Source organism: Rhodnius prolixus, unplaced genomic scaffold (genome assembly GCF_049639745.1).
Source record: "Rhodnius prolixus isolate KJV_2025 unplaced genomic scaffold, Rpr scaffold_4, whole genome shotgun sequence".
NCBI classification, from domain to species: Eukaryota; Metazoa; Arthropoda; class Insecta; order Hemiptera; family Reduviidae; genus Rhodnius; species Rhodnius prolixus.
Window position 1 is genome coordinate 31,607,735 of NW_027411614.1, and position 16,809 is coordinate 31,624,543.

The window sequence follows — 16,809 nt, forward strand, 5'->3', positions numbered from 1 at the left end:
GAACACTGTCCGGAGGCCGGCAGTGCACTGGAAAAAGCTCCGGGCGCTAATAACCTCAGATGTTGATGCGCGCAAAAAAAAAAAAAAAAATTATATATTTCATAACGAGGTTTTCTGAATATCGTTTTCTGTATATACTTCATAACTTCAGGTTTTCAAAAATGTGAAATTAAACAAGAGGCTAAAAATGTACAAAATTAGTCAGGGCGCAGATTTTATTGTAACCTCAGAATTGAAATTTTTATCCTGACTTTGCGAAGCCTTTCCGATTCATTTTAAGAAGAGAAGGGAAGCAGGCATTTAACATTATCCACTTTCTGGAGCCTCTACAACCCACTCCTCCGATGTTCGCCAAATAATTTGAAGAAGACTGTCCAAAAAATGAAGATGTAAGCTATTCAAGGGTGAGTATATTTATCCTACAACTCCTAGTAGCTACCTTGAATTTCCAAGCAACCTACGTAAAACGAGAAGCTGTTACGGTTAAGGATAACAATGCAGATGTAAAAATAACTCTGCCCCAACGAGTCACGGAGAGATTGTATCTCCATCTAATTTTGATGACTAATAAAGCCTCTCGATGAGATGGCAGTCAGAAGGATTAGGGATATTTCCTCTAATTCACGCCTTAATTTTTTTCACAGCCTTTCGTAGTCGCCTTACAAGGGTAAATTAGGACATTAATATACGTTTGAATACTTTTGAGAGGCGTTGAATTTGAATATGCTTCGCGCATATATAATGCAACATCTAGGAGACGAAATTGACCGAAGAGATCAACGGCTGAGGAGCTGCTACGTCCTCAGTTGAAAGAAAACGAGTAATGGATAGGCAATGCAAGATAGAAACTAAAATACTAAGTCACACTGGAGAATACAAGCTTTGTGACTGGTAATCCTTATTTATTTCTACTCAAGATCGTTAATCCTTGGCTTCACAAAGCAAAAGGACTGCTAGTTTTATTCATGAATACTTTTCATCTTTCAAGTCTTTTGTTCTATCAATATCCTTTTTCAGGCTATTCTATTTTTCCTGAAATCTTATTGTTTTTCTTTCATACTACATTCTGCCACAAACAAAACTACTTCCTGCCAAAGATAAACCAAAGAATAACTAGTTTAACTGAAGGTACAATTAGCAAAGTTAGCTTTATCTGATTAAGGAGAAGGTAAAATTTCTTCTTTTCCGGCGTGAAGAAGAATTAGTTGCTCCTGTTCGAACCACAGTTTAACCACAGTTCGACGATAGTTTAATAAGTAGAGTGGAAATTAATTAACTAGCAAAATAAATAAGAGATTCATGCAAAGAAAATATTTATTTTTCCACTCTAGGAACCAAAGAATAGTAATAAAGTCATGCAAATCCCATCTTATTTCACATCCTTTTACTTCATCACCATCATTATTCTAACCTCTTGTACCGTCTAGCTAGACAGTGTGAGCAACTCTACACAACAAGGATCAACCTTCCTGTCCTGAACTAGCTCTTTCCTACTTCTTCATTCAATACCTCTGTCCCGGAAAGCTTCCCCTCCTTCCAATTTTTTTTTGGCCTTCCTCCAGGTTCTCTTTCTGTCCAATTTAGCTCGTAACTTCATTTTACCAGTCGAGTGTTTTCCATTCGTATCAGGTGACCAAACCACCTACCTGTCTTTGTTGAAGAAATAAATTAGGTACTGGCTTTGATATCGAGACTAGACCGTATTGTAGTTTTACCTTCAACTCGTCCAAATTATCGCACTTAGCTGCTTGGATTTGGCTTCATTAAGCGCTTAAAATGATCCAAGCATGAGTTAATATATTTTGGCTGAAACATATCTTTCATACAATAAGGTAAAATGAGAAAAAAAGTTTTGGTTTTGTTGAAGTTTAACCCAACGATATTTGAAGCAGTTAGAGAGAATGTAAAGTAGAAAGTAAAGTAAAGTAATTGCCTATTTTTTCAGGCAAGCTTTACGTCCAACTACCAATTAGGTTTCGTGGACGGAGACAACTAGGAAACAGACTTTAACATAAATTTCTTTTTATTAACCATTAAATAAAAGCCAAGGCCTAAGACCGGGGAATCGAACCCAGTATCACAGTACATATTAGCTTCGCAGGTCTCGCCTCTAACCGGTCGGCTACCGTGGCGCCTAGTTAAAGAGAATGACGGAAAACTAAATGCTTTGGTGAATCAAAATTTGGACCATTTTATTAAGTTGAGAAGAGTTATGCCGGCCGACACGCTGTAAGAATGATAGTTGGTTATTACCAAAATGTTTATGGAAAGAATTTTTGGTTCCGCCTAGAGACAGAGACAACTTTGAAATGATAACATGATGTTAAGTCAGAATGCAATGGAATCTTATGAATAAATAAAAATAGAAGGCGGTGGCCATCGAGACAGTTGTCGAAGGCTCAATAAAGAGGCTAAGGCTGCCCTTGGAAGAATATGTAGGCTACGTAACGGTGTCCAAACAAAAGTACAGTATAGTTTTTTTAAGGTATTAACATATACAAATAGAGCATTGGTTACAGAACTTTTCACTCCTAAAGACATCATGGACATAATCAACTGTCTTCCCAAAAAGAAAAGTCCGGGCTATGATCTAATTACAGCTAACATCCTTTTACAACTCTCCAGGAAAGCAATAGTATTTCTTACTACTCTTTATAATGCTGTACTTCGAACCACTTACTTTCCTATTCTCTACAAATTCTCTTCTGTAACAATGATCCCCAAACCAAATAAACCTTCTCATATCCCAAGCTCTTACCGACCAATCAGCCTTCTACCCATCCTGGGGAAAGTTCTTGAAAAACTCCTACTATTCCGCCTTCAAACTGAAATAGCACCTTTAAACATAATTCCTGACCATCAGTTCGGTTTTCGGAGTTGCCACTCGACTGTTCTCCAAGCACATCGAGTGGTGGATGTAATCGCTACTTCCCTTGAATTAAAGCAGTATTGCCCGGGTGTCTTCCTTGACATATCTCAGGCATTTGTCAGGGTATGGCACACGGGACTGCTTTATAAACTCAAACGCCTACTGCCTTCTACCTTTTACCTCATTCTTAAGTCTTATCTCTCCGACCGTTTCTTCCAAGTCAAACAAGGTTCTTCTTCTTCTCTTATCCTTCCAATACTCGCTGGAGTTCCTCAAGGAAGCATTCTAGCCCCCTTACTTTATATTCTCTATACTGCTGACTTACCAACTCACCCGACTACAATTACTTTCAGATTCGCCGACGACACTGCAATTCTTTCTCCTCATCTAGATCCTGTTATAGCATGCCGTGCACTCCAAACTCACCTCAATCTTCTCGAACCTTGGCTGCAAAAGTGGAGAATCAAAGTGAACGAATTGAAATCTAAATACATAGTATTCACTCTAAACAAGAAAACTCTCCCTCCTCTCTCCTTCCACAATACTTCTATACCAATCACTAACCAAGTACGATATCTCGGACTACATCTTGACAAACGACTAACGTGGAACCCCCACACGAGACTCAAACGAACTGACCTCAATCTGAGGTATAAAATGTTGAAAAGACTACTTGACAAACGATCAAAACTGACCCTGACGAACAAACGAACACTATATACCGCTCTACTTGCCCCAATATGGACGTACGGAATACAGCTCTACGGAAGCGCCAAAAAATCTAACATCAACCGACTACAAACCTTACAGTCTAAAATCTTGAGAACAATAGTTAACGCTCCCTTCTACGTCTCCAATCATACTATACACTCTGATCTCAACATTCCTCTCGTTTCTGAAATAGCCCAAACTCGATACACAAAACTCCATTTAAATCTACACGATCACTACAACCCTCTGATCCACAACATGTCTACCACAACACTTCCTTCTAATCCTAATCGCAGACTAAAGCGGCGGTGGCCACGCGACCATCTCAACACAACGTCGACCTCCTAGGATGGTTGCTGTGTAAGCTTGCCAATCTGGCGAACTAACGGCTTCCATCACTGGATGGTCGTCGTTCACTCCAATCACACCCTTGGCGCACATGCATGTGCGCGTATGTGTATGGATATGCATATGCGTGCATGTGTATTTGCGCCATCCTTATCACTCATCTCTTTTGCTTATTGTACTGCATACAGTTGCAAAATAAATAAACAAATAAAAAAAAAAAAAAAAAAAAAAGGTTACAGAACTTAAATTCAATGCAATGTAATTACAAATCACAAAATTAAATTGAAAATACGTTTAATTTTGCTACTTATATAAAAAGATAACTGATCTAATGACGGAACTAAGTAAAAGACAATTTAAAAACAAAAATAATAAACTAATCTAAATAGCTAGTGTAAACAAACTACAATAATAAATTTCTCTTTACTTTTTAATATTTACAATAACTTCTCTAATTTTTAGTGCAAACACAACTTAATCGTAAAACAGAAGCTAAATCATCTTACTTTTGTCAAGATTCTTTTTTATCTATTGATAATTTTAAAGATAATTCTTAATTAACTTTATCTTAAATTGAACATTATCTGAATTATAAATTTCTTATGACAGTCTCATTTACGGTAACGTAAAATTACTAAAATTAGAGCAAATATCCAGAATAGTGTAATTCAACTAGGAACTTTATCATCAAAAATTCACTTAAAACAAAATTAAGTTAAATATACTCCCTCCAGCTGTATCAGAGAATTGGTTCCAGAAAAATGAGAAAATAATGAGGCCATACGTTGAACGCAAGATAATTAGGGCAACTTAATGAGTAAGGAGCAAGAAAATCCTCTATTTTATTTTTTTTTTATAAAATGAGATGTTTTTTATTAAAATGTTAGGCTTATTTCTACGTAAAGCCTATCTTGGAATGGAGTAAGAGTACACAGTTCAATTATTTCAGAAAGCTTATAAATATATTAAAATATTTATAAAGTAATTTAAGGTTAACGCATTTCCATTTTAAAAAATTACTATCCAAGAAGAAAACTTTGTTTCCCTTTTTTGAACTGAATGAAAATGATGTTTAATCGTAAACAGTTGATTCGTCAAGTTATTCTTTTTTAAACTCAGTAATTTTCGGCGTAACTTCTCTCATCATGGACCTTACGAGTACATTAACATTAATTATTGTATCTGACTGTGCATGTACTATGTTACGAGTATATATAAAAATAAAAATTCAAAACAAAATAATCCCTAACAGACATTTATTTCCACAAAAACTCCTGAATACTTCTGCCAGAAAGTCTATCTTCTTCCAAAGGCAAGACATCCACTTGTGTTAGACGCTGTCATGAGTATGATATAGGGGTTTAGTTTTATTCGGCTCGTTATTCCAACATACCTTAAACACTAATGCTCGAAAGATCTTCCTGTCTCAGATCAGATTCTACTTATAACCTCCATGACAGGGTATTATTCACCTTGGTATCTCTAATTTATGACACCTTTTATGCCTATCAAAAAAATAAAAAGATCCTTACCAATTTATTTGATGTAGTAAGCGCTGTAAAGTCGGCTGTGACTTGAACTATTTTTACTAGCTCAAACGTTCGTCTGTAATGAAAAATTAAGTAATATAGTTTTAATGTAGGACTTCTCCAGGGTCTGTTTTGGAAAGAGAGGATATGGTCAAAAATGGTTCCCGAACCACATAGGTATTACAGTATCTTTCTTACATTTACCCACACAGTCTCTAATTTTTTATTAATGTTTACCATCTTTTCTTTTAAAATTCTTATTCTTTCCGATTCATTGTTGTTGTCTTTATTTTTTGAAGATTTTTGAATCGTGTACTTTATTTAAATGTCACGTTACATTAATTATACTCTGATAACATGTCTAGATAAGCTGGTATCGGCCACAATAACAAGCTCCTTGCTGTCATCTCAACCTTAAGTACCAAATAACGGATATGTAGAAGAAGAAAACTGACATGTGGAGCTTTAAGAAACTCCTTACTGAAACTGATTGCATAATTAGATAAGAAAGCAATAATCAGAATCATGCAGATCCGATGAAGAATTTAACGGAGTAATAATGGATACAGAACTTGAGATGTGGACCATTCTACAAAAAGAACTAATAAGAAGAGTTCGGCGAGTTAATTTAAGAAGTCGATTGATTGGCTCGAGGGGTCACAATTTCAAAATTTACAAGTTACAATCTCAAGAGTTGGGTATACACATAAATTATCTATCTTATACACAGTCTTCTTAAATAATTTTTTTTGGTGTGGAACAATTACAGTCTTAGAATGCGTGAATTTCAAGTCTCACAGTTATGCAGAGCTAAAGTTGTACAGCAGAGAAAAGAGTGGAAATTATTAGAACCAGTTGTAAGTGACGGCAACAACTTGTTAACTATCAGGAAGAAAGGGCATCGAGTTCTGATACCCACTCACTGGTCTAGCTACTTCAGCCGGAGTAATCTCACTCTTAACCCTTAAGAACCTATCTCTCTTAACGCATCCCTATTTACAATCTGGTCGGCCGCCATACAATACATTCATGCCTAGCACACGGCCTATTTTACAAGCCCTTTTTGTAATGCTTCCTTCGTACTTTGAACAGAATCATTACTGATTTTCCTTCCTGAATAGTTACCCATTCCTCACTGAATGAATGGTAGAAATGGCATATTTCAATACTCCTAACAAACCATACTTCAATTTATAACTTCTTTTCTACTAAATAAAAGATCCTACTTTTTAGCTTTTATTCGTTAATATCCCTTCTTACAAAAATATCTCCTTTTTCCTTGATACTACTATGTAAATTCCCTTCATATGTTATCACCAAGCTAGAAAAAATAATCTAAATTATATTTTCTCTAAAAATGCTGAAAAGGACCGTAGAGGCATTAGAGTTGTAGCGTAGGATTTTATTCAAAAATTAAATTTGATTCATACATGTATTGTTACAGCACGCTCACTACGCTTCTAATGCTCACAATTCATCTGGAATTAACATTTCCACTTTTAAAAGCAAGTCACAGCTTTGTTTAATACCAAGAATTTATTTACTAAAAATTCGTTTAAAAAAAACAAACAATCTAACAAAACACAAAACCCAGTTTGAAAAAACTTAGGTAAACCAAAAAGCGCCTTTTTACTTTAATTTAATGTGGTTTTGCACTATATTCTTCAAAATTAAACTTTTAAATCCAAACATTTTTATTTAATTTGTTTTTTTATTGGATTTAGAAGAATCATTCAGCTATGGTCTAAACCGTCATTTAGTAAAGAAAAATATTCATATGCAACTATTAGTGCATCAGGATTAACAAAATTATAATTGAAAGAAAAATATAATTACCCAGTTAGCGTTCCTAACTTCTAACTTAAACGAAATCTTTTTTTTCTTTGATATTTTTGCTGAAATGAAAGAAAATATTCAGTAATTTGTCCTCATTCATTTCTGTTCTTTAAATTAGTACTTCAACTATGAACAATACCCTTCATAATTTCAAAATTAATATTCTAATTCATACATTGTTACAGAACCAACAATCCTGAAGGAGCGCAACACTGCAAAAAATATTTAATAAATAAAAATAACAATGTTTCAAATAAATAAAAGTGTTTTGAAGTATATCAAGAAAGCTATTAATTGATGTGGTGCTGATTACCAAAAGGAATTTAAGTTCATTATTACCGAAGTTATATTATTGAATATTGCAGTTGAATACTGTGTTCGGTGTTCAGAGCCTTTTCAATGCACCCTGCCAACATCCGTGCGAAGTAAAGTAAAGTAATGGTCTATTTTATTTAGGCGGGGCTTAACGTCCAACTACCAATTCCGGTGACGTGGACGGGGGGGGGCGGAAGCTCAAAATTTACTTTGAACAATTTTTAATGGCAAATAAAAAGTAGTCATATGCAGGATTCGAACTGGGGATCTACCACTTACAAAGCCACGCTCTTGACTAGACCAAAACCCGCCCTTTAAATAATAATTATAATTATTACTATTAAAACACGGGGCGGGTCCTGTTTAAGGTTAAATTGAACCACTTTATTATAGGCTATACTCAGGGCCGAATTTTCCTATAGGCTAACTAGGCTTCAGCCTAGAGCCTCAAGATCAAGAGGGGCCTACATTCAAATTGTTAGCAAAATTAAAAATTACACTATTCTAAAAACAGTACCAATAACATGTTTCATTTAACATATTGATATGTGTATATCACAGTAGTGATGTATTTTATAATCTCTCATGTAATTTACAAACTTAAAAATGGGAGGTGAAAGGGCCTCATAAGTGGAATAACCTAGGGCCCCTCTTCATCTAAATCTGGCCCTGGCTAACTAGGTCTGACCTACAAAGTTCCTATGAGGAGAAACATCTAAGTTCTAAGGGGATAGCATTATCTTGATATGAACTTCTTTATCGCCAATGCAGCGCATTTATTCTAAACCATTCCTTACCACCTGCTAAATATCTAATCTCTATAGTACTCAGAGATATTCAAATAATAAAAAATTTCTGTGGAAATTAATTTTAGACAATTTAATCCAATCGCGATACTACCATTAACAAGCCGGAAGAAAGTAATTGGACAAAAGAAAAATGACAATTTTATTTAAATAGAAGCCATTATAAAGTTTTTGGGTCCATAAAATAGAAATTATTTTCTCAATAAAAAACAGTTACCAACTGTTTAAATATTAGATGATTTAAGAAGTAACGTCAGCACAGCTTAACTTGCCAAAAGTTGAAATGGAAACAAATTCAATTGAAGACATACTTAGAATGAGAACCCTCTTAATGCTCACTGCCTTGGAAGTTAACCCTTGGCCCTCTTCATTTCTACGTAAAAAAATGTTTTTCTCGATTATTTATAAAAATCCGTTATGTACATATTTTATAGTAAACATTTCTTATAAAGTTCACTGGGAATATTATTAGTAGAATATTTTGTTTTAGAATGTTTTATCTAAAAAATTCGTTACATTATCAATCTTGCTTTTAAAATTATTAAAAATTTAAGAAATATTCTGTTAGTGCACCACATATGGGTTTATATTTTAGAATAACATATGTTTCTAATTAGAGAACTGGAATAACTATCATATGATTAGTTTGTTAACATTATTAGTATTCAGTTTTGCAGTATATTTTGTATCTAGTTTTGGGTTTTGGATCCGGAGAAGGAGACAAATGTGGTAATGCCAAATTCATTGTTAATTTGTTAGCATTAGTTCTATTCTCTTATATTCATATAAGTACACTATATTTATTTTTCATAGAAACGAGTTACGAGTTGCGAGTTACGAGTTGCGAGTTCTGAGTTGAGAATTGTATGGTCAAATAAACTCTGTTGCACAGAATCCTGTTATTTTGATCTGGATCCAAATACAGTTTCACATTTTTTTCAAGGTGGACTTATTAGAAGATTCTAATTAGAGGGCTTATTGAATTTGTGATCAAGAGTTTATGGACAATATTTATTTAATTTATAATTAGTATTTGTTTGGTTGCTAGTAGTAACGTAAATGTTTGTCTTTAGTTTTATGCGTTTAATCATATGGTATTGTTGTTTTTGTTTATATTAATATTATTGTTTGGTTTGTTTATATTGTTAATTTTAATTTGAAAATTTGCAAGAGTTTTGTTTCTTCGATTGGCACTAGAAGAAAACCTTGAAACAAGTTCTTAAAGAAAGGGGGCTCAGCGTAACGGGTAAAAAAGCGGAACTTGTAAAGCGAATTGAACAAGCTGATGTAGAACTTGACCAGTTTCCGCAGTGTTCTATTCGCCCGGAAGACAGTGTCTCAGCTGTGTCGGAATACACTCAGCGTTCCAAAAGTGCTCATAGTTCAAATAAGAGTATAATATCAGAGAAAAGAGCTATGGAAGCAGCAGCAGCAGCTGGAATAGCGGCGAAGGAGGCCAAATTGAAAGAAATGCAGGAGTTAGAACTCGAGGAGTTGAAACTAAAACAACAAAAGGAAAGGCTCTTGTTGGAAGCGGAGTTAGCGGAGGTTAAGGCTAGAGACCAAGTTTTAGAACAGTATGAAGAAGGAAGTAGGGTGTCGAAGTCACCAAAAGTCAGCGGTATTTGGGGTCCAAATAGGCATTCAGGTTGCAACATCTTGGAGAAAGACCTTGTGCGAATGTTGATCGCTTCGAACTTAAAGGGGCAAATGCCAAAAGTTGAAATTCAAAAGTTCAACGGTGATGTTACCCAGTACCTTGGGTTTATCAGATCGTTCGATAGCGTCATCGGATCAAAGCCAACCGACGATGAAGAAAAATTAAATTACCTCGTGCAGTATACTGTAGGTACACCGAGGGACATCGTGAAAGCGTGTATGTATATGGACCCAAAGGAAGGGTATGCTGAAGCAAGAGCGCTGCTAGATAGGAGATATGGAAATCTAGAGAAGATAATCCCAGCTTACATCGGAAAAATTTTAGAATGGCCAGACATCAAACCCGACGATGTCGAAAGACTTGATGATGTTGCTATTTTATTGAGAGGCTGCAAAAACGCTATTGCTGGCCGAGCTTTCGGTAAAAGTGAGCTCCAAGACCCTAAAACGTTGAGGAAGATATTAAAAAAATTACCATTCAACGCGCAGGAAAGATTTAGAAGAAGAGCCGATGAGATTATGGACGTGGAGAGAAGGGCTGTTGAATTTAAAGACTTAGTCACCTTTGTTGAGACTGAAGCCAGAATAGGGATGAATCCACTATTCGGTAGACACTTGTTTCGAGATTTGGGATCTAAAAGGGGCGCCAGAAAGCGCGTTGGGAAAGAAGATTCTAGTAGGAGAGAGGCCATAGGGTTTAATTTCGCTGATGAAGAAGAACCTCTGCAAAAGTGTTATTTTTGTGGCGATCCTCATTGGACCGGGGAATGCGCCAAGCTGGGCAGTCAAGATCACGAGAAAAAGGTTGAGTTTGTGCTGAAACGTAGGCTATGCTTTGGCTGCTTACAGTTGGGACACCGGTCTAGAAAATGTTCTGAAAAATTAAGATGCAAGCGATGTCAAGGTGAACAACCTACTATTTTGCACAAAGAGTATCCCTTCACAACGAAGGAGAGTCTTGCTGAGACTGGCAGGGGGCCAGTATGTGCCAGGGTTAATGAGATTGGGTCGTACAGAATGTCAGTAGTACCTGTCAAGATCAAGGATTCAAATGGCAGGTCCGTTGAGACCTATGCCTTTCTAGACAGCGGAAGTTCGGTGACATTTTGTTCGAAAGACCTCGCATTGCAGCTGGACCCTAAGGGAGGCTCTTCCCATTTGATACCGTTGAAAGTCGCTACGATTCATAAGAGCGCTACGTTAAACTGTGGTTTGGTTAGCGGATTGTTAATATCCGATCTTGAAGAAAATAATCATATACCTTTACCACCGGTGTACGTGGTTGAGGAACTGCCCGTTTCAAAGGGTGATATCGTGAAAAGATCGGATCTAGAAGGTTACAATAACCTTAGTCACTTAGACATACCAGACTTAGATGAAGAAATAGGTATTTTGATTGGGATAAACGTGCCGCAGGCGCTGGAACCATGGGATGTGATACACTCTTCCTCGGAGCAAGAACCCTTCGCTATTAAAACTAGATTAGGATGGGTGATCTGTGGGGCACCTTGCACAAATCGAGGTGGTAAAGAGAGGGTCAACAGTTTGAAACTCAAAAATCAAAACCTCGACAGTTTGCTAACAGAATTGTATGAAAAGGATTTCCCTGAAGTGAACTCAGCAAGGCTAGGGGTTTCTGAAGAAGACCGGACGTGGATGTCCATAATAGAGCAAGGCTGCGTTAAGAGCGAATCAGGGAAGTACGAAATTCCTTTACCGCTAAGAAAGGGCGCTGAATTACCCAACAACAAGAGTTACGCGATGAAAAGATTAGCAAATCTCAAAAGGAGGTTTGAAAAAGATCTGAAATATAAGAAAGACTATTGCGAGTTTATGAATAATATGATTACCCAAAAGAATGCTGAAGAGTTGCCAATGGACTCTACGGACAGTGTAGGCAGGCATTCTTGGTATATACCACACTTTGGGGTGTATCACCCAAAGAACCAGGGAAAATTAGGGTTGTTTTTGATTGTGCGGCAAAATATAAAGGAATCTCATTAAATGATGCTTTGATTCAGGGTCCCGACATGACAAGTTCTTTAATTAGCGTTCTGTGTAGGTTCAGAAAAGGTCGGCACGCCTATGTAGCCGATATTGAAAAAATGTTTTATCAGGTCTTGGTTCCGGAGCATCAGAGGAATTATTTGAAGTTTCTATGGTGGAAAAATAACGATTTCGACTCTGAGCCTTCGGAGTTTCGCATGACAGTGCATCTATTCGGAGCATGCTCTTCTCCGAGTGTTGCAAATTACGCACTGCAGAGAACGGTTATAGATAATGGACACGAGTTTGACGAGGACACTGTGCAGACGGTGTGGAGAAACTTTTATGTAGATGACTGCCTTAAGAGCCTGGATGATGAAGAAGCTCTTGCGAATAACGCACTTGGCTTACGAACATTATGTTCCCGGGGTGGGTTTACGTTAACGAAGTTTGTAAGTCCCAGCTGTTTAGTTAGAAAGCTAGTTGGAGATGATCAGAATTTTCAGGAGCATCCTAGCAATTTAGAAGTGATGGCTCTGGGAATAGGTTGGAATTTGAGGGACGATTGTTTAAAGGCGGCGATTCAAATGCGTCAAGCCCCGTCTACAAGAAGGAAGCTACTAAGTTTGGTAGCAAGTGTTTTCGACCCGCTGGGCATAGTCTCACCTTTAGTTCTGCAAGGTAGAATCATATTGCAGAATCTGAGCCAAATGAAGACCGACTGGGACGAACCATTGGACCCTAATGTACGGAAACAAGTTGAAGGTTGGTGATCTAGTAATTGTAGTTGACAAGGCGGTGCCTAGATGTCAGTGGCCGATGGGAAGGATAACGGCAGTAAAAACAAGTGAAGATGGTTGCGTCAGAAGGGTTGTGGTGAGGTACAATGGGTCTGAGTTTGAGAGACCATTGTCCAAGTTGATTTTCGTCCTGGAAGACGAATTTTACAATCAAGAGCGTTGAAACATCCCGATCGTTTCAAGGTGGAGGGTGTTAGTGCACCACATATGGGTTTATATTTTAGAATAACATATGTTTCTAATTAGAGAACTGGAATAACTATCATATGATTAGTTTGTTAACATTATTAGTATTCAGTTTTGCAGTATATTTTGTATCTAGTTTTGGGTTTTGGATCCGGAGAAGGAGACAAATGTGGTAATGCCAAATTCATTGTTAATTTGTTAGCATTAGTTCTATTCTCTTATATTCATATAAGTACACTATATTTATTGTTCATAGAAACGAGTTACGAGTTACGAGTTGCGAGTTCTGAGTTGAGAATTGTATGATCAAATAAACTCTGTTGCACAGAATCCTGTTATTTTGATCTGGATCCAAATACATATTCCGTACCATTTTTTCAAGTGTTTGTGATGATATCATCCACAAGGATTCAAAAACCCAAAGAGTTCCTGTCGCTCAATCTTTGGCACTGTTCCCATGTTTCCAAAAGTGCAATAATAAAAATTATTTTTTAAACCTATTCATGAAAAAAAAAGCGAAATGTTGAAACATTCAGCACAAAAATTGGGTTTTTGAAGGCAATTGACATTAAATAGCGAAGCTTATCAACACATGTGAATTAAAGAATAAATTCCAATCTAGTCTAGAAGCTGAGCTTGTATCCATTAATCTTTGCAAATAGTAACTTTTTTTAAGGTACAGAACGGGACTTTATGCCAATATAGTATAACATCTCATTTGATTAAAATCTAATCATTCTTCTTTAATGATTAAATACTCTTCAGCAGTTTAAAGAAAAATGTATGAATCAGTTTGGTTTCATTTCGTTACATTAAAGCAACTGATCATCCATATTACAAGGGTACTTTATAACTACTGCTCATGTCAAATTTTCGGTTCGAAACATTTTGGCTTTCAGAGTTTTTGCTCTCCTAGCAGAAGAAGTCTGTTATAAGAATCTTATTAAAACTGTTCGGTAGGGCAGGTGTATAAGAGCTGTCAAGAATGGTACGAAAAAGCGTAACGTTGAAAAACACCTAACTTTGACCATATTTTTCTTTATTTCTATAAAAGATGAAATTCCCAAATTTTCTGTAATTTATTGGGCATATCCTCGCCCACCTTTAAAATAAATAATAAAACTTTTTACCCTTCTACCGTGTAAAAGACTAAATATTATAAAACAGGAACTAAAAGACGAATACACACTACATACATTAACCAACTAATAGCTCGAACCGAAACCGAAACTACCCTCGAACAAAATTACTTTAGATTTAACAATAACTTTTACCTTGATAATGCCAAATTAGGAATGGGACACTCCCCATCGGCAATATTGTCTGAAATAATTATGCAATATTAACTGAACGTGAGTTCCACAATTGAAGAAAGAATTCGGTTTAACATTTTACGTAAGTTATGTAGACCATTTAATGCAGACCACTTACCACTCATACTCAAACTAGATGTAGACATATTTAATTATTTTCTTAACTAAACAGACATCGCCCTAACATAAATTTCACACATGAATATGAGACGAGAAAACTCTTAACTTCATGGATATCACACTTACTATAAGAGACAACTTAGAATTCGGAATATTCAGAAAGCCCACGTCCACTGACACTATTATACACAACAGTTCCTACCATCCTATTCAACATAAACTAGTCGCTCTCAGACACCTGACAGATTTAAAAAATAAATCTGTTGTACTGGCCAACTATGAGTGAGAACATATTAATTTTAACTTAAGTAATTTATAAATTAACTTATTAATAATGTTGTTGGTGTTACTATCATTTGTGGCAATTGTGCGAATGATGTTGAGTTCTCTCTTATTATTGGCATTACAAGAGGTTTAGGTTATGTTTTATAATAATATTTAAAGAGCATCTGACAGAGTAGAAGTGTAAAGTGACTAGGGATATGAGGCGTGATGAGAATGCTTGTTCTGAAAATTAGTGGGAGAATTGAAAAATCAGCGTCTAGTAACACTGTTATAACTTTTATTTTTTAAATAGAATTAAGAGTTATCCATAAACTAAATTTCAAAGTTAAAATTGTACTTAAGTTAGAAATGTACCTGAGAGAATAAAAGCGTAAAGTATATTCAATATAAAAATGCAAATTTTGATTTATTTGCCTCCGGAAAATAGAGTTTAGAAAAAAAAAATCAATAAATTCAATGGTTACTTCTTCTTTAGATTTGTAGAATTTGTAAGGTTCAGGTGGCTCAAGTAAAAAAAAAGTCATATTTCCCAGATTTGTGAGCAAGATGAAGGTCTGATGCAGGGAGATCGTTGTGGAATTGAAAAGTACGTGACGAAGTCTATGAATGAGGGTAAATACCAGTGGATAGAGGGAGCTCTTTATTAAGTCAGTTCTTCTCGCCGGCTATTTCTATCGTTCATCTTCCAAACCGACGGCATATTTTTCTCAAGGAACAATATTTCCTACCAAAAAAAAAAGAAAAAGTGGTACGCGGCATTTCACTTATTAAAATTCAATGAGAGTACCAGTTTCTGTTTAACTTCACTATTAGCTCATTTAGTAGAAATTGGTTTGAAAATTAAAAGAATGTGCCATCTGAAGTCAATTCTGTAATAGTATTGCCATTACTTGTATTTTTTCTCAATGGAAAAGTAGCAACTTCGTGTAAATTTAACCTACATAAAACAAAGAGAAAAAGTCAAAGAATATCCACTAAAATATTATTTTTATTTTTCACATTTATCATAAATTTAAAGATTAGTAAGCAGAACTCGCACTTTTTTTGAAAAAGCAATGCTACATAGTGATCTTCAAGTACGAGTTTTACGGAAATAATTTCACGTACACGTAAAGACTCTACCGAATTTATAAAATTGCTACCGACTAATTCAAAATATTTAAAAAGAGTTCGCGTTTACCACTAGTTATAGTCAATCTAACTGCACCGTTATTTGAGCAATGTGGCGCTAATAAACTTTTCTGATTACTTCCAATAAAAGATCTGATCATACAATTGTTGCACTGAAAAATCATACTGGTAAATCACATGCTAGTTTAAAGTAAAACAATATCTAGCAGTTGAGGACTGTTATTCTTGTTCGAATTTCTCTCATTCTTGAAAAATTATTTTCTCACGTCATAAACTCAAACCCTAAACACAACTCCTTTACATTCAGCTTGACCAGTTGAGCAAAGGAATTAAGTTAAGCAAACAATAACAATAATAGTTAAGCAAACGATGTAACTCAAGTTAAATGAAGGCAAACATCTAGAAAACTGCAGAAGGTTAACTATTCCTAAGGAATATCCTTAGCAAACTTTTAAGTGAAGCGTTGGAGATAAGAGTTTGAAACGAAGTACGATAGACTTTGGTGAGAAGAAATCATTAAAATAATTTTTAAAATGTGACATCCGACATTGAGTTTGTTATTCCGAATGACTTATAAGAAGTCACGCCAGAACTGGTTGAAATGTTTTTAAATAATTAATTGATACCAAAATACTGTGGACTGTACGCGCTTTTTATTCAACCAGATTTCCAACAGTAATCAGTTAGAGTTGAAAAAGGGCTATTGTTTCAAGTGATTGCCCGAAAGAAGGCCTACTTACTTGTAGTTGTTGCTACACTCCAGTTGAGAACAGGCCATGACTGTAATGGCACGTATATGATGATAATAGTGATGTCAGGATGTTTCAGGCCTCCCTGTACTGTCTGATTTAGGCTGTATGATGAAAGAAGTCGAAGGAATGTTACGAGTAGTTGCGAAGATCACATTGGACCTCA

The 16,809-nt window shown here is 35.7% G+C and overlaps 2 protein-coding genes across 2 annotated transcripts in view; both read left to right on the plus strand.

The window, feature by feature from the left end:
* The window catches only part of LOC141455996 (inactive dipeptidyl peptidase 10-like), a 333,209-nt gene that overhangs the window by 41,864 nt on the left and 274,536 nt on the right, over positions 1 to 16,809 (plus strand). The gene's annotated exons all lie outside the window — the stretch shown is intronic.
* LOC141455997 (uncharacterized) lies at positions 9,057 to 12,078 on the plus strand. Its single transcript, XM_074131550.1, has 2 exons — positions 9,057 to 9,143; positions 9,228 to 12,078. The coding sequence occupies exon 2, from the start codon at positions 9,831 to 9,833 to the stop codon at positions 12,075 to 12,077; it is 2,247 nt and encodes a 748-aa protein (XP_073987651.1). The 5' UTR covers positions 9,057 to 9,143; positions 9,228 to 9,830; the 3' UTR covers position 12,078.